The sequence below is a fragment of the Nanorana parkeri genome, unplaced genomic scaffold (genome assembly GCF_000935625.1).
Source record: "Nanorana parkeri isolate BGI_ZX_2015 unplaced genomic scaffold, ASM93562v1 scaffold1938, whole genome shotgun sequence".
NCBI lineage: Eukaryota > Metazoa > Chordata > Amphibia > Anura > Dicroglossidae > Nanorana > Nanorana parkeri.
In genome coordinates this window covers 208,121-227,797 of record NW_017308206.1, presented here as the reverse complement: position 1 = coordinate 227,797, position 19,677 = coordinate 208,121, and the positions used below count along the sequence as shown (strand labels likewise).

General features: G+C 38.8%; 1 protein-coding gene across 1 annotated transcript in view; it reads right to left on the bottom strand.

Moving 5' to 3' along the window:
• LOC108800150 (otogelin-like protein) overlaps window positions 1–19,677 on the bottom strand; it is a 139,486-nt gene that overhangs the window by 29,027 nt on the left and 90,782 nt on the right. The window contains exons 47-48 of the mRNA XM_018572103.1: window positions 1,283–1,378; window positions 581–619 (exon numbers count right to left, since the gene is read on the bottom strand). Coding sequence (XP_018427605.1) covers window positions 581–619; window positions 1,283–1,378 — 135 coding nt within the window. The remainder of the gene's footprint in view (window positions 1–580; window positions 620–1,282; window positions 1,379–19,677) is intronic.

Genomic DNA, 19,677 nt, shown 5'->3' with positions numbered 1-19,677 from the left:
CATACACACACAGTATACAGATAACAGCTTTGGTAACTTACTGGAGGTGAAGGTAGTAATGGGGTGTATGAGACCTATGGAGGTACGTGATAAAAAAAAGACTGTTAATATAATGTTGAAATGTAGTCATAACTTGTCACTAATGCAATAACAGGAGATGTTGGTGGAAGAGGCCGTTATCCCAAAAGTGCTCTGAAAACACACCAGATCACTTGCTTAACACAGCTGCTATTCAGAGAATGCCTAGTGTTTCTATCAATGAATGCAAGGTGTTTATTATATATTATACTATCTAAGTTAAGATACCAAAGTTTTAAGCATAAATATTCTTGCTTACACTTATTGAATGTGCAGGCGCTAGAGAGGGAAGACACCTGATGCTGTCTTATATCATTAGAAAAAACACTGAATGGTCAAGCTTTCCCAACCTATGCAATTAATCTTCCCTGCCCAAAAATGTTTTTGGGTGGTTTGGAGAGAATTGACTTTAAATAGGAAGTACTTTTCACACCAAAGTGAGGCATTGTCATTTGTATCAAAAATGTGTCCTCCACATTGGTACAAGGCTTGTATAACTTACGGTGGTAGTAGGCAGAGTTGGTGCACTTGGTGGAGAAGTCTAAAATGAAAATAAAATATGTCAAATATAGTATGTCATTAATATACTGTATGCAAATATAATTTTAATTATTTTTATATTATATCTTTGTTTTTAAATGTAATATACTTACTGGCTCAGCTAAATGTAGAGATGGAGAGAGACAAAGAGAGTGGTGTTAGTTACAATTTACCATTGATTTGTTAAATTGTTTATGACTCTCTGATAAAAAAAACACAGTGACTGCTAAGATCTTTTAAGCGGTCTATACATGAACAAACTTTGTACCATCTCTTAGATTTGCTTAATCTATGTTATGTGAAGGCCTACCTACAAAATCCTTTAAATTGATATCATAATTTTTGGTAGGTCCAATGGAGATTGTACAATCACATTGTAATGTAATCTTAAAATCACCTTTTGTGCCACAAGAAAAACTCCTAGATGTCTCTATGCAAAGTTTGCTTAATAGATTGCTTTATTTTACCTGTGTCTAAAATCTTACCCCCACACTACCATCAATGAAACTTATGAATGTTTGCACCGATAAATATCATCATATTCTAATTTATTATATCTGAATCCATGCCCTGTGTCAGCTACACAAAACACAAGTCAAATTCTAGCTATCATTTTTCTACCGAAAGCTAGATTATTAAAGCTGAAATTTGATTGGTTACTTACGACATTCATATTTTGGACAGCATTGTTTATCAGGATTGAAGAAAATTTCAGGTTGGTATCCATTGCAATAAGGAACAGGTTGGCACGGTTCACACACTGTAAGAACAGAACTGGTTTATTAATTTACAGTATAATATATGGTTATATGTTATGCTACAATACTTTATAGAAATGAAGGAACCAACTAAGTAAATCCCAATGTTTATAGAAGCAAACAGCAGAACCTACTTGCTGCACACATATAAAACATATACAAATACAGTATACTGTATTGATATAGAACACCATTACTCTGTCAGAATGTTAAATTGCTGTCTTGCCAGTCACTAATATTAACCCATGAACCAGCATGCTAGCTGCAAAACCACCTCTGCAATAATATTACTTAATAACTGATCTGCACACCATGACTGTGCAAGTTAAAGCTGTCTTGGAATTGTGTTATATTGATGCAACTGCCAATACATCCTAACATCCTGCAAATCTGCCCAGTGTTTAGATACACTGAGCAACTCATAAAAAAATATTTGGCCATGTATGCGCATTTCAAGCTATCAGGTTGGCTTCTCTTGACTGAAAACATGTGCGGAGCTAGCAATGACAGTTTTCTATTGGCCGGCGGTTCTGCTGCCGTCAAAAAAAAAAAAAGCCTATTTCAATTTGCAATAGCCGATAGCAAACTAGCATTGTACCAGCCCTCTGCTGCTGTCAATCACTAGTGGACCTGATGGAGAACTGCAGCAGAGGACGGGTGCAATGCTAGTGTGCTATTGGCTATTGCAAATTGAAATAGCCAATAGGAATCTAGCAATGCATTCCTATAGCCAAAATTGTTTTAGTTTTTTTTCCTATTCTGACACTGCTCCGTGTCAGAATAAGAAAAAAAAAGAAAAAGTAGTGTTTCTCTCCTTTGCGGCCGGGAGCAGGAGACTCCCGGAGCGCCAGGGAGAGTTAGGCTGTCTGGAGATCAGTGTCCCTGGTTAGCTGGTAACCAGGGACGCTGATCTCTCTGCAAGTGGGTAAGATCACGGCTGGCTCCGCCCAGCTGTCAGAAGCAGGCTGTCGTCGGCCAATGGCCGGGCCGCTCGGCAAGCTTCCGCTTTCAGCGCGGCTCAGCCGTGCCGAGGCATATGCGTTCGGCTCGACTGAGCCGCTCGGCCAAGTTCGGGAGCTGTACGGGCTATAGTGAATAGCCCGTACAGCAGCCCTTCGGTTCTACTGAACCGAAGGGGTCCTGGGGCCGAAGCTAGCCAAAGGATCGGTCGAAGCTACGGCTAGATCCTTCGGCTGCTTCGTGAATAGACCCCATAATTAGATGGCTTAGTTACTGTGTATATAACCAATATACAGTAGAATTCTCTAAACCACTTAAATATAAACCCATGTAAGAGCAGTTTAACATTATATTCAACATGTGTATATTCAGTAAAACTATAGTGACCGAATTAGGTTTTATTCTAATTAAATGACGGCAGAATATGCTGAGTAATTGTATTTTCTTTCTATTTTGCATGTGTACACAATAGAAGGCAACATAACCTTTCCCAAGAACCATACAATAGGCATAGCCAAGAAAAGTATACTTACCACACTCATATTTTAAACAGCATGGGCCATCCATGCCAACTGGAACTATCTTGGACTCCTCCTTGGCACATTCAGGTACATAACACTGAAAATCCTTGCACTAATACAATAATTATAGGACATGTGTTAGAACTTAAAAACAATCCAATACATTTTTATTATATCATTTTTTAATGTATTTATTATTTTAAGGGCTAAAACAGAAACCTTTTAAAACATTCAGAGGAGGGACAGATCCATTACTTCTATGATAGCAGAGACACCAATGCCATAGCTAGAAGATTAACACAGTATTCCAGAAAGTACTAGTGCCTGGCTTTCTTATAAGAAAACCCAGCATGCTTTGGAAACAGTGTCATAGATGCACCCTGTAATACATGTTTAATTTTTAAACATATATCCAAAATTAAAAATGTATGAATATCAGTTTAGAAAATTGCAAACTTTGAAAGGATATGGAAGGATGATATTAGAGATGGAAAGAAGATATTAAATAAAAAGCTATGCCATATACGTACAATTTCTGTAGTAAGCACAGGTATCACAGGAGTGGGTGCTGCTGGTGGTACTGCAAACAAATGACGTTACAGCCATCAGTATATTTTGTTTTCATGCAGTCAATATATAGTAGGCTTAGCAGTTTGGAACACTATACTTTGTACTTTGAAATGTCACCCCACTGAAATCAATTAAATTCAAGAAAACTAACAACAAACCTGTGTAGTTTAAACTGAGTGTATGATTTCACAAATTAGGTAGAGGAATGCAGTGTGTTGTGGTGTGCTGCAATGCATGTGCATCGAAGGTGGATTCCTTTAGTACATTGGAGTGCCATTGAAATTGAATGACAACACTGCATGAATTGTCAGTCTTATTGAAAAATCATGTTAAAAGATTAGTTGATCCAGAGATAGAGGCAGTTGAAGTATAATACAAATCTTTACATTGCCAGTAAATAAAACGCATGGAACTGCTCCATCTATTTCCTGCTCAGTAACACCACCCATCATATTAAAGGATCCCTTAGCAGGTACACAAGGTAGATTAAGCAGGGCCAAGCTCAAATTTTATGGGAATCTTTGCTATATCTATAGACCTTCAGTTGCTACTAACTCTGGATTAACTGATTGCTTTGACATTGGTTTTCACTGAGGAGAGCACCTCTGCTTATGCAAGTAGGCTCATTTTAAATTGCCCAAAATTGTAATAGGACCTGCAACATTTTACTGCAATACCATATTATTTTCAGGCCAATTAGATGAACATAGGGTGTAGTTTGTGCATTTAATTGCATCTGCAGTATGGAAACTATTCTTGAATCCCCTTCCCCAACTTTGCAGAAAGAATAAATATACTGTACAACGTTCATTACCACACTTTAAAACACTCACCATTGTGCATTAAAAGCAAGTAAATGCATGTAGGAATCTACGAAAAATGGTTTGCAGTAATATATGTCATAAAAGCGCCTTACTGTGTGAAAGAATCCTAAGTGTATTTTTTAATATTGAATTTCAATCTAATTGTATTGGATTACCAAAATCTTCTGCATGCCAGGACGGACTGAAAGGGAGATGGCCAGGAACGCAAGTCAACAGGGCTTTAGAGCACTGCACAGTGCTGTCAGTCTTACACCGGAAGCTATATAGTAGGGGGCAGCACTGCATCAGTACTGTCACACTTTATCTGACTAATCAGCAGCCTTGAAAAGAAAAGGTGACTAAGAAAGCAGAATGTAGGCTTCAAATTTTTTAAGTCTTCCATCAGATAGGTGAGAACCATCATGATTTAAATGGGGGTATGGTGCTGAAGTCTACACAATGAAGAAACTTGCAGCTATAATGGTAGGATAGGATCTATAGGTGGGGCATAAAATTGAGGTCCTAAAATGTATAATGTTCTACTTGGAGTTCTGTTTTAAGATGCAAGTAAATGCAGTTCCTAGCTTGAAGTGGTTGGCTGCCTAGGTGGCATACACAGTAAAGATATCCCAATGTACAAAACAAAACATAGTTTTTTTACTTACTGCATTCATAGAGTGAACAGCACTTATTATCAGGGTCATTCTTCACTAACAAGTTCTCTCCCTCCTTACAAGTTGGTTTGACAGGGCATTCACGGTAGTCGCATTCCTATTTAGATTAAAAAATAAAGCAGGTTTATTAAAAATCTCAAGCAATGGATATATCTGCTCAATTTTGTATATTTTTCCTATTTTTGCTATAGTGATTTAGGAACAATAATCAGTTTCTGAGAGTGGGACTGGACCATAATAGGCTCGTTTCACATGGACTGGTCAGGAGAGGATCTGTGCACAGATCCTCTCCTGATCACAGCAGTACGGAGTGGATGTCACCGCTGTGATATCCGTGTCCATTGCAAGATGGAGGAAAAAACTGCAATTACCAGACCCATGTCTGTCTATGGGGAATCAGATTTAAACAGACATGTGTCCGTTCACATCAGATTAGACCCGATCCGGCATGATCCGTTCTGGTGAAACTGAAACAGACCTTGCCAGAGTCGGGGGTAACTGGGTGTATATGGACGCTGGTCCATTTACACACGGCTACCCATAGACTTACATTGGGCATCAGATCAGATCTAAAAACTGACAGGCAGACCCGATCGCATCGGCCGTGTGAAAGAGGTCTTAAAGAAAAACACTGCCCAAACCTATTCAACTTTAGGTGTAAATTCAGAAATAGGAATTTATAATGACCTATTTGTTAGTGTCTCTGCTGAATCCTCCTATTCCCCATGTCTGAGGAATCTGCCAACATAGACATATGAGGTATATGCTACTTCAAAGCATAACTCCAGTTAAAAATGTTATCAATCCATGCAGTGGGGCTCCCTCCACATGGGAAGAGTTAAGTGCTTGTTTTTGTCTAGGTGCTAAAAAAAAGTTGTACTCACCAGAGCATCCAAGAGCTGGCTCCCTGCTTCTGTGATCACTGAAGTGTGTCTCCTTCTTGCTGTACATGGACTGCTTCTCTGCATCCTCAAATCTATACACAGTCTAAGTGCTGAGTTAGCAAACCGCCGCTGAACACTGTGCTGCAAGTCAGCACTCAGCACTGCTAACTTAGCACTCACAGCGGAAGTGAATGTGGATGCAAAGCACTGAGTATGACAGAGAAGGTGGGGGCAGAACACCAGCGGCCATTTTAACTGTGGGCACACCTGGCAGTGCTGGAGAAAGGAGCCTGAACCCCGATGGAGGAAATCAATTTAGTGTGGGACCCTACAATTTAATGTTTTGGTGGATGAGCACACCAAATATTCGTTGGAAAATGGTATTTATTAGTAAAAAATAATACAAAACACAAAAATTCCCCAGCCTCAACCTGCCAGCCAGCCTGCAACCAAACAAGTAGCCCTGTCAACAGTATGCGTTAAAATCAGAGGTTTTAGTTGCACAAACTTTTGGCCAAAAAAATTATTTAAAAATATTATTTATTTATTAGTAACAAATATTACCCTCTGCCATTTTGCTTAGCACTGTGCAGCCGAAGCGTTCAGTGAAACTTCTGCAGTGAACTGAAGTGCTGCAGAATAGCTACTCAGCACTTGGCTAAGGAACTGAACATGCCTCAGAAACCTTAGATTGTGGCAGCAGAGGGGGAGAGACATTCTAGACACCGGTTCAAGAAGAAGCCGGCTCGAATGTTCTGATAGGTATAACTTTTTTCTTTAGCACCTAGACTCAAACGAGAAAACGACCACTGCAAGGGATAATACATTTGTTTCCTGGACTTCTTCCTTAATTATGTTTTTAATTGTCTGTAATAGTTACACATACATTAAAACCAGAAGTATAGTGAGAGCAGGTATGAGAGCTCCAGCTCTCATAGACTGAAGCCGCATTGTTGTTTGTTCACCCCTCTCTCCCTCGCCCATTTACAGTATGGTCGGTGTTATAGGTAAGTCAGTCAGACAGTGGCGGGGGGAGGGGGATGCGCTGCCGACCGCACTCGCTCTGGATACTACACTATCTAACAGGACCACATAGGAAGATGGGACAAACTACATCATGCACTTTGTCACCTTGGAAACAGAAACAAAAAAGAAAAATTGTAGTGAGACTGCTTTTTTGAAGGAGAATTATGGGGAGAGAGAAATACACTCATCCTCATAATTAGAGCCGACATGTGACACTGAAGCTGTCACCCGTTGGCTCTATTGATCAAGAACTGAGCAATCACATACCACTGATTGCTCATTTCTAGAGAGAGAAGCAGAGCCAGCTGTCAATCAAGCAGCAGGGTGGATCCTGACAATGCTGTTGGAATCTTTCCCGGCTGTAGCATGGCCCTGCACTGTCAGCAAATATCGGGCAATAGTGGTTAGCACTTCTGCCTTGCTGTCCTTGGTTTAAATCCCAACCAGCAAACTACTTGCATGGAGTTTGCATGTTCTACTTGTGCTTGTGTGGGTTTCCTCTGGATACACTGATTTCCTCCCACCCTTCATGCGGGTAGGTTAATTGGCTCATGTCTAAATTGGCCTTGTTAATGTATGCACATGAAATAGGGACCTTAGAATGTAAGCTCCCTGAGGGCTGGGACTAATGTAAATGTACAGAACTACTCATTTAGATTTCCTATTATACATATAGACAGGATTTTTGGGCAGCACTTGCATACAGAGTTACCCAGAACAGTCCCATCCCATCTCTACTGCCCAAGTAAAGCCCTGAACGTAAAACAAAGCAAATGTTAAAATGTTACTTGTTTCAATATAGGGGTTTGAAGTGCTATTAGTATTAGTAGTATGGATTGATAGGGGTTTGAAGAGCTATTAGTATTAGTAGTATGGATTGATAGTAGCAAATAGACATCCTACCTGTGGAACAGGCTGTCAAAGAAACAACAGAAAAAATCCATTAATTAAACACAGTAACTAATAAATATGATTGACAGTGATTCAGGGAAGTCAGGCATCTAGTAACAAAAACCAAATCAGAGGACCAAAGAGAAGGGTTGACTGTTTAATAATTTCTAAATGTTTGATATAAATACTGAAAATTACATGTATTCATAATATCATACTTAAAGAGAATCCATGAAGATGAACACATGGGAGCTGACTTGTTTTTAATGTGAAGATTTTGGGTTGTCATCCTGATCCCAGTAAATTGACCACTCATTAAGGAAGTGAGTGTAGACTTCCTAAACTTTACCACCTGCATGCTTGTTTCAAGTCAGTGGCTTGGTAGTAAAATCAGGATCAGGATGACATCCTCAGAGACATCACCTTAAAACAGATTAGCAATAGCACCTCTCTTTTTCTGATCTTCAGGTTCTCTATAAGATATTTGAATGAAATAAATAAATAGGTGTAATAAATGAAAGAATAGCTGAACTACAAACAGCATTACAGCAAGAAAACATTATAGGACTGATGGTTACTATAAAGGCATTATATAAAACATAAACATATTAAACATAAATTATTTAGAGCTTACTGTTGTTGGTGGTGGTGGAGGTGGGACTGAAAAGCGAATAAAAATACACTGACATTAGCTTAAAACATTTTAGCTTATGTCTTAAAAAAATATTAATAACTATTAATCAATAACGTAAAAAAAACCCCCATATTTTCTCCTTTGGTGTATTTTCCCCCTTATCTTTTATAGCGGGTCTTTCTGTGAGAAATATCACCACAGATAATATTTACGAATGTGTAGAGAGAACAAATGTGGGAGCATTGATTTATAAATGAACTGAAATGACAGTGATATCTAGCAGTGTATTGTAATATGTCGCCAGACTCTGATCACCTCTTGCATCATGTTCATTGTCTGGCAATATTCCAGGGATCTCAAGTCTCCCTGATGTTCAGGGAGTCTCCGTCAATTAGACAGCGGCTCCCTGACGTCCACGAGAGAGGCATTTTCTCCCTGAAAGGTTTACTCTGAGAAAACATTTTGCTTGGCTCTGTCTTATATATATATCATTATTATTTCTTTTATATTCTGACGACGGCCGCTGTAAAAAAAACAAAAAAAAAACAGAAAGGGTACCTCCCTGAAATGAGATGGGAACCTCCCTGAAATAATCTTTTGCAGGTTGGGATGTCTGATATTCTGTAGCATTAGATATGCTGAATATAAAGTTTAGTGAATTAAGTGGCTACAGTGCATGCCCTCTGTATTTAAAAGTTGATTGATTACCACTGCTGTATCATATTCATACTGTATATGGTGATATATCATATGGTGATTATACTTACTGCATATGTAGCTTTTACAACATGGATCATTTCCATCAATCTGCACCTTTCTTTCATCTGGTGCACAGATTGTGGTCGCACAAGGATAATCAGCACATGGATCCTGTGTACACATAGATAAGTGTTACATCTAATGTCACTGAGACAAAAACAACTAACTAGCACATTGCTGATAAGTAAAAAAAAGTATTAACAGGGCCATCTTAAAGGTAAGGTTCCTAATAAGGTCACTTTCCTGCTCCCTTGATAGACTATAATCTCAATACAAATGAGTAAACTAAAAGTGAGATTGTAGTCCATCCCAGAAGTGAGCTTGGAGTGGTCGTTACTTTAGAAACACACACAGGGACCATGGGGAACAAAAGTAGCCACCCTCCAGAAGGAAGGACAATTCAGATATGATTTGAGGATCTACAGCTGAGTGATACACAAATAAAGTACATTATTGTTAACAATTTAGATATTTGAATGCAGATTTAACTCCTGAGTTTAGTGTCACTATAAGCTGCTGGGTCAGCACACTTGATGAAGCTATAATGAGGAGATCTCCCTCTTGTGGTAGGGTTTTTTTTTTTAAACTAATGTCATGGAGAATGTAAGAGAAGCTGCTGGAACACACAAAGGTGGGCAGGAACACACAAAAATCCCAAGTGGACAGACACATTGTCGGTAATAATGGTAGGCAGCCCACCAAGTTCTATCTGTTATTAAGATAAAACTTTGGTGTGGACTGATCCTTAAACAATTCTAGTGTATTGTATTAGAACAGTGCTCAAGTTAAGTGACTATAGCATTATATGAATATATAAGTTCATTTAAACAAGTAGGAAAATTATACCAGTCTGAATTTAACAGCTCTTGTACCATTTATACCCATTGTATAGCCAATGCTGAGTCAGCAGTGGGTCTGTCTGATTTAGGCTACCTGTCCCTATTTTGCATTCAGTGCCAGTTTTTGTTGAGACGGCTCTAAAAATTATTCCCATTAGCGCAACAATATAAAATGTTAATACATTCGTACCTGGTTAGGGGGCTCTGTAGAAGGCCCTGGGGAAGGTGGCGCTGTTCACAAGACACAAAACAGTTATTTTGCCATCCACTGAAATCTATGATTTTACAACAGAATATATATATATTTTTAGTTAATTCGTTTTTCGGGATTTGGGTCCGAAAGTCAATTAATTTTGGGATTCGGATTTGGGCAATATCAGAATTTCGTTAGAGGTAATATGTACCAATTTTCTTTAGTAACGAATATTCGTTCATAACGAAACTGCGTACATACTACTGCTAACAAAAATTCTGTTTTTTTTTTTATTTTAAGTTGATGCTTAATACACTAGAACTTCATTCAGGAAAGAAATTCGGATGCATCCAAAATTTTCGTTATCGGAAATTCGTATTTGTTTGCATTCGCTAGTTCTGTCAGTCGGAAATTCAGATGCATCCGAATGTGCGAATTTCTGAAAATTCGTCCACAAAAATAATCTCTCCGAAACGAATCGCACATGTCTAGACTCCAACCAAAACCTTGTTTCTGGTTTTAGGAGAGTGGGGAAAAAGTTAGAACCTTTTGCCAGAGAAGAAAGCAAAGGAAATACTAATATGCCACATTTGTCACTAGGACAGGAGTAGAGGGGAAATAACGCAATGGGAACACCTGCTCCAAAGACAACTGAGATTTTCCCTCACCATGGAAAGATTTTCTTTTAGCTTCTGTTTTGTTCATTGTACAGGAAGTAGGGGTAGAGTTCCCTAATGGCAACACAGGCAGCAAAAAGAAAAAAAGACTAACAAAGGTCTACCCCTTCCCCAATCTGTCCAACACCAGAACCAAATATTACAGTCTTACACCTCTAACCAAGTATAATACAATCAGTATGCTTATTACAGTATATTATATACCCTAAATAAACTTTATTAAAATACAAACCCTAAAGCACAGATAGGCAACCTTGGCACTCCAGCTATTGAGGAACTACAAGTCTCATCAGGCATAGTAACTCTGACAGCCACACACATAACTTCCAGAGGAAGAAGTATGATGGGATTTGTAGTTTCACCATAAAAGGGGTGCTGTCCCCAAGCAGGGTAGCACAATGTATAATTCCCCAAGCAGGGTAGCACAAAGGAGTATTGTGTCTCTATCAAATAGACACATGCCATGACAATAATTCTAATTGTTCTTTGAAGATTACTTACGGCAGGTATATTCCGGACAGCACACAACATTGGGGTCTTCTTTAATAATTGGTACGCCATATTTACAGTTGGGAATATGGGAGCACTCTTCACATTCTGCATGGTAACATACATCACAATCACAGATAAATATGCAAACAAACTTACTCCACATTCAGTGATATATGAATTATATACTGTACTACACTAACAACCTATACACAGCAGTAATATAAATGTGTTTTTGGACATATTATTATTATTATAACGAATGGGCCTTTTCAGCCAGCTTCCTTACAGCATATGATTCCCAAAGTGAGATGTGCTCAGGAATATTCCCCCTGACAGTGCAGCTGTACACAAAAAAAATCTATCAGAGATATAATTCACTTCAATAATGACATCTATTGTCTGCACAGCTGGTAGCATACAATAAACTATCTGAACAGATCAAGTCATATATAGATGTATTCCAGACAACTGGAATGAAATTTTGTGTACTGGCACCGAATAGATTTGCATTCAGTGGCCAAGCTTCAAATAAATCCAGATTCTGGTGTAATAACACAATTTTCACCGCTCATCGAATGCAAGGCATACTTCAGCTCCTCTGATCTGCCAAACCCAGGGGAGGTGACCGTGGGGTAAGATTTTGCATTAATATATTTAGTTTAGAGGCACTGGTCTACTATAATACACATATGGTCGACAGCCTGCTTCTGACAGCTGGGCGGAGCCAGCCGTGATTTTACGGCTGCCTCCGGCCACTTGCAGAGAGATCAGCGTTCCTGGTTACCAGGTAACCAGGCACACTGATCTTCAGACAGCCCAACTCTCCCGGTTGCTGAAGGAAAGTTTTGCTGTGCTCGATCGAGCAGAGTAAACCTTTCCCTGCTTTTTTTTATTTTTTATTCTGACATTGAGCCGTTGGCTGCCGTCAGAATAATAAAAAAAAAACATTTCACCAAAGGAATGCATTTTTTTTTTTCTACTTTTTTACTATTTTGCTATTCTGCTCGGCACCACAGAGGGACCGAGCAGAACAGCCGAGCACCTATTTACTCACTGCTGTTCGGCATCTATGAGAATAGACCGAACAGCAGCGAGTAGCCTGCCGGAGGTTCGGCTTAGCCGATCCAGATGTTGGATCGGCTGAGTCGAACTCCTTCTGCACTTCGGGTCGCCTACCCGAAGACACACGAAGCAACCCGATATACGGCTGATTTCAGCCGATATACGGCTGGAATCAGCCGTACCGGCCTGAAGTGAATAGCCGAACAGCGTTCGGCTCACTTCGCTTCAGGTCGGTCGTTCACTCGGCTGCCTACGGCAGCTTAGTGAATTGACCCGATAATTATCAAATGCACTGGCTTCATACATACATAATATTAAGATGTATGTCAATGCATACCATGTGCAGCAAACCGACTTCATAGGTTTATGCTCATCTAACAAGTCTAGCACTGTTGATTTGTTATTTTCCACTACAGTTCTAACTATATTTAGGAACTTACGGCATTCCATATGTTGACAACAATTTTCTGACCACTGACTGATTACGACTTTAGCCCCTTTCTTGCACACAGGAGGTTCACAAACCACATGCTTGCATGGATCCTGTTAGGTGCACATAGAAAGAACAGTAAGATATGAACAATTACAAAGCTAAACATACAGTTACTAAAATATTGATTCATTTTCAAACACAAGCCTACAGATTGCTCACTTAAAGAAGGTCTCTAGTCAATTAATTTTTTTAGCTTTGGATATAGCGGACAAGGAACCTATCAAGTATCTGTTTTTTTGTGTGCTACTTTGGGAGATTTTTCTTACTTTCTGTTATGTTCCCAGGGCCAGGAAGTGGTAGGAAATCAATTAGTGGGCATTCAGACAACAATAAAAACCTGATATAATCATTCCCCAGTCTGACCAACATTTAAAATAATTTATTTGATTTATGTTACTTTAAATGGGACTTGTTTTACTTTTTGTAATTTACACACATAGTTAGAATTCCTATTGTACTAAGTACTAGGTCCACCATCCTATAGAGCCCCGAACGTCCTGATTTCACTATTCACTTAAAGGTACTACCACCTGCAGCTTCACCAAGAAAACAAAAAAATGGCTATGACCATATTATAGTAACAAAGAGGGCCTTGGATTGAATTATGTACAATAGAAGAAGAGTTCTATCATGCAATTAACATGAACTGAAGCTAACTTCAGTTTACTATAACACTATGAATATGTTATTATGGCCTTTAGGCATCGTCACCGAAAGCAAATCAAGCACACACAAGGCCAGGTGCATGCAGAAAACAAGTTCCCATAAACAAGTTCCCACAAGCCTTATAAAAATATCACTTATCTAGGCAAACATGACACACCTAAAAGGGTCAGTCCATTAAAAGCTCATAGTTTAATTTTTGAAAAATACAGGTGGGAAGGATCACTTAGGGGTTTCTCGGATTTTGTAGGACTTAGAGATGTCAACATTCATCCATTATAATACAGTAGAAAAACTTTACAGTAGAGACAAGGGCAAGAACTTCAGCACCAAGGTTAGACTGCTAATAACGTTGACAGATATAACAATATGAAGGTAGGTCATCACACCAACTTCAAACCATAGCTGGAATATTATTAGCTTTAGATAGACTTCCCCTTTACTTTATTGGCATATTTAGTAAGGAGATCATGATTCTGAGAGCGACCAATCGACATATACTCTTATATAGTCAGACTAGTGCAAAATGTAAGTTTTGTATGTGATACTGCATTTAAAGTGTATGTGGAAGTAACCATGTCAAGCTTTTATTGTTGGGAATATTCAACTTCTCTATTTTTCCTGATGGCCATTATGTCTGGCACAGAAAGTGATGGGAAATCCAAAATTTTCACAAGGATAGTAGGTGAAGGAAAATCTGTCTAAGTGGGGACTTCCTATCATCTCAGAAATATTTGTTTTCCCATTCTGCAGTGTCTCTAGGAGGGGGTGTGACTGGAATTCTCCTGAATAGGAATAGTCAGCAGAACAAAAAAAACTGACAGGGGTTATAACGCTTCCCTACCCTGTGCAAAACATATATAAAGGTTTTGGCTTTACACATACGTTAGAAATTAAAAGAGAACTATGGGCTAATCTTTTTTGGTCACAGTTCTCTTCAGGGTCACAGGAGGACATATACTAATGTCCTCCAGGGACCCAAAATTCAGTATATAGCAGGCTATTGCCCACTATACACTTAGAGCGCAGAGCCTTGCCGCAGCCGGGACGGATCCCGACAATGTTGTCGAGATCCAACACACTAGCTGGTTGACAGCTGGCTCTGCCTATCTAAAGCAGAGGCAGATGTGCCTGTCCCCTCCCCCGTCCGTTCCTCCAGTTAGCACTGGAGAAACGGAGAGGGGAGGGGGGGAATCCCTGCGGGGAGCTGTGACTTACAGTCACCGGTCTTTGCCGGGAGAGGATTGGTAAGTCAGCGATCAGCTGTATGTGTTTGCTGACTTCCCGATCAATAGAGCCAACCTGTGACAGCTTCAGTGTCACAGGTCAGCTTGAATTATGGGGATGTGTATTTCACACACCACATAATTCTGTAAGAACAGTTTGCTGAATAAAGCCAATAATGTCTTCATTCACTTTGTATTATATATGAAGAAATTACTGGTGTTGTGTCTGGGAAAAAATACATATCTCTATTATTAATAGTGACAAAGGTAACTTAATTACTATTTCACTTAATAAAAGAAAGAAAAACCCATAAAATAATTCTAAACATATGGTAAATAGATCGGTGCTAAATACTATTTTGTTTTAAGCCCTGTATTAAAATGTACTAATCAGACACATAGTGGTTGGAGCCATTTTGTGCCATTATCCTATAATTACAAAGTCTAATCTAATCATACAAAATATTTAGTTTGAAAGGGGCAAAAAATAAAATAATGTACAATAAAAATGGAAAGCTGGATTTTAAAAATACAAAATTTCCGATGTGCTCAGATTTAAAGAAATTTGGCTTCTGCCAAAGCCCGGATCTATCCAAGCCCATCATGGCACTATGCCCGACCCTTTGCCATTTAAGTGTCAAAAGCCAAAACCTCTACTGCTCACTGAAGTGTCAGGATTTCATGATTGGATGATAATGAGAGGGGTTTAGCATCAGGAGGGGGGAGGGCTTAGTCTTATGCAGAAAATGGGGCCCTATGTATAACATTGATTTAGGATTAAAGCGGCTCCAAAAAGACACAGGGATGGATCTAAAGACTATCATAAGCAATTGCCAGCACCAAAAGGTACCTGTGTTTCATCACTTTTGTTACCTTAAAACATTTGGGAAATTTAACCCAAAAATGTTGAAAAGCCTATAACTACCCTTAAATGTTTATAGACGATCCTATACATTGTCCAGAAATTTCAAATACTTACTGGAGGATCTGGAAAATAAAACAAAGAAATATATAAGTAATTATTCACTTTAATACATTCATAGTATTTATAGTATTTGCTATGTGCCTTACAGCTCAGCATTAATCTTGTGATGGAGATTAGGGAGGAGCTCGATGTTCGAACTGTCTCTTTTGTTCACCTGCCGAGCACCCCACAAGGCACTGTGCCTTGTGAGTCCTGATTGGCTAAAGCCTTGCACCTGACCACAGGTCAGGTGCCGGACTTTGCCCAATTAGGGTCCAGTACTCTGTTAGAGCCATGATTGGGCATGATGACTTTGCCCAATCATGGCTCACCTGTCAGATGTCGTACAACTGTAAACAGTTGGGTGGAGCTAGCTGTCACCTATAGCTTTGCACAATTGTTTAAAAATTGCCGGCATCTGTCGAAATAACATTCTGCGGCTGGAATGTTTTTCTTTTTTTATTATTTCTATTAATTTTTTATTGTTTTAGTTTTTTATTTTGTCGAGTCGCCGTCATCGTGGACAATGCTGGACATCGTGATTGACCTTGGATTACGTTGGTGGATCCATTTTTTTTTTTTCCGTTGTGTTTGTGTGGTGAGTCCTTTTTTTTTTTTTGGGGGGGGGGGGGGGGTTACAATAAAAGACTTGTCGAAAACTTGTCTTTAGTTTTTCTAATCAAATAATGGATTTTTTCAAAAGTCTGGTCTTTTAATATACAATTTCTTTTAACCCTTTAGTGAATGGGTAGGGGAAAAGTATCCCTTATTTATTCATAAGTGGGAGCCACACCTGGGTGCCTACCCTGATGTGAATAAGATTCCACAACCAACGCTCCAGGGCTTGTGGGGAAGAGGCCCTTGTCCCCATCGGCATGGGGACGCCATTTTTTCTCTCTTAACATTCCTACCAGACCTAAAGGGTCTGGTATTGTATGGGTGGGGGAACCGTACTTTTTTTTTTTTCTGCTTAAATGTAATTTTTTTTCTTTACAAATGTCATTTTTGCTGCAGTAGGTTCTATACATAGTACAGATGTGCTACTTTACAGGCAGTTTAAGGGGACCCCCAGGTACGATAGTTAAAGGAATTTTTCATTTTAATTGTTTCACTTTAAGTAATGTTAAAATCACTGCTCCTTTAAAAACGGTATTTAAAAAAAAGATGTAATTGATCCATGTCCCCCAGGCCAGTACCCGATTCCCCATACCTTTTTATGGCCAATAACTTGCATATAAGCCTTAAAAATGGCGTCAATTGATTTTCAAAGTTCTAGCCCCATAGACTTGCATTGAGTTTGAGTTCGAACTTCTCTCATGTTCTAAAGTTCGAATTCGAACCAAACAGGGGTTGGAGAGGCATAGTAATTAGTCTTAGAATAATGCTTTTTATCAATTTATTTTACTGCCATTTTATTGATAAATGTATATCATGTATCTTGCTACAAATATTATTTATGTAGGTGAATAAACATGAGAAATAGACTTACGATTTTCACCACCGCATTTGTATGTGAAGCAACACTGGGTTTCTGGGTCAATAGTCTTGAGTAGCTCGCTATTGGGTCCACAGGTTGGTGGCGGACTGCATGGGTCACATTCTGGGAGAAAAAAGACCATTCTGAGCTATTTCATATGATTAGCTATATCCTGCCCCCTCTTAGCCAATCACATTCCGCACCCTTGGGAGCCACATATAAAGTCCAAGAAACAACAGTCATCTGCAATCTCTAATTGGATAGACACATCCTGAATACGCTCCCCAGGCACATCTGCATCCATCAGTAGATATGTACTGTTTTTTATTTTTTATTATTCAGACATACATACACATCTCGAATATATTAATTATTATGCTTCACTAGCATTTACTATCACTACCCATCATTATGAATATTATATAAATCAAACTAATATGCTTTATATCACTACACACAATTTATTCACTTATTATTCTCGTTAAATCATTATTTTATTAATCCCTATTTGTGCCTGTTCAATGCCCTCGATTGTTGTTGCTGCTTTGCTCTCCTGACACGATTCCCATGCGTGACTGCTTTTATTCGAATAGAGGGAAAACACACCTGAAAACACTCGGACCCCTCCCTTTCATGTAGTGGTGTCGATTGACGGTCCCTTTGGACTCCTCCATGTAAGCTTTGTTAATATCCATGATACCATAATGTGTGTCTATATATGCTTGTTCTATTTATGAATGCAGTCTCCAATTTGCCTCACATGGGTTCTCTCTTATTTAGCATATATAAATTCCCCTGAAGAGCCCATTAGGGCGAAACATGTCGGGTTTTATCTGAATGAGTCCTCTATTATGTCCTATTTTAAAAATAATTGTTGACTTGATGTAACACTTATACTACATGTGAATTGGACCAATTATGTTTCAACTTTATTTATTTATTTCCAATCATGTAATAAATTAATTCATATTTTTATACAATTAGAGAGTTTATAGCATTTCTTAAAAGCCCCTCCCCTTTCGGTAATCGCATACCTTAAGGTGGAATCTACTCCTTGTATTTTGTTTTAGTCAATCAATTCGGGGTGTGAAATCTTGCTCTATTTGTTTCTGTTCTTTATTGCTCTAATACACGCCAACTAAAATTTACTTACAATGTACTGTTAATAAACTAAATGTATTCAACAGCACAAAACACTTTACACATAATACAAAAATGCAGAATGGCTAGATGTCAGAGGGGTATTTCCTTAAGTGCTGGTTTGTCTGCTGTTTGTCTAACCCACCCCAACACCTTCCGTTGCTTATGATTGCTTATTGCTTATGATTTTCCCCTCTGCTCTTCTCCTTTCCCTTTACCCCTTTCGTACCCTACCTTGTGCCCCTTTCCCTTACCCTCTTTTTTTATTTCTCTTTTGCCTCTCTTTCTCACTCTCTCTCAGTTTCTTCTTTCTACTTTATCTCCCTTTCCCTTCCTTTTGGTTTTTGATGAAACCTTTTTCCTCATATATTTGAACAGTGATGGGCTATGCTTTTTGCATACATAGGATTCCAAAGCTCTGCCACAAATTGACCTAGTTGTATGTGTATTTTGTTATTTTCTTTATGTAAATCATGGCTTCTGTAATATCTGTATTATCTTCAGAGACTTCTGGAGCTAACTTGACATTTAATTGTATTGCTTTATTGGTGTTTTCCATCACTTTCCACTTTAAATAAAGAATTCACAAAAATGCAGAATGATTTCTCAAGGCAATGTGTTTCCTCATTCTATATTGCCCCTCTTTGTGGATGATCACACTAGTCAAGAATATGGCAATCTCACCTTAAAGGAAACTTGTCATGAGAGGATCATGGAGGCTGCCATTCCTGAACTCCTGAAAACTTTAGTGCTTGTCTCTCACATGTGTCTCTTGCTTCAGTCAGTCACTGACTTGGAAGAAGTGCATTGCCAGTGAAGTCAGGTCACCTATCTGCATACTTGTTACCATTTAAGTTACTCAGAAATCAATGAAGTCAAGTCAACATGACAGCCTAACTCGTTCTGAAGGAAGTCAGAAGTGACATTCTTTATATTTCTTAAAATAAACAGTTTGCTTTTTGCCAATACTTACCACAATCAACTTCTGGGCAGCAAGGATATTTTCCTGTTTTGTAGACCTTGCTAGAGCCTTGCACAAAACATTCAGGTTCAGGAGGGCAAACTACACCACTGCATTTCTGTAAACAGTATACAGAGGACAAAACACAAACAAATTGCTATTAATTTCTTTGTATATCTGCATACATGCTGTACATGAACCTCATTAGATTATAAAAAAGCATAAGCCCAAAATTCAATAAAATATTATTGGATATTAAATGAGCTTAAGGGCTTGTTCACACCGAAAACTTGTGCGTTCCAGAATGGTAGCTGCTGGAACGCACACCCTAATTTTGCGTTTGCAGTGGAACGGAACGCTGGCAAAGTCTTGCCACGCGTTTGATTGCACTG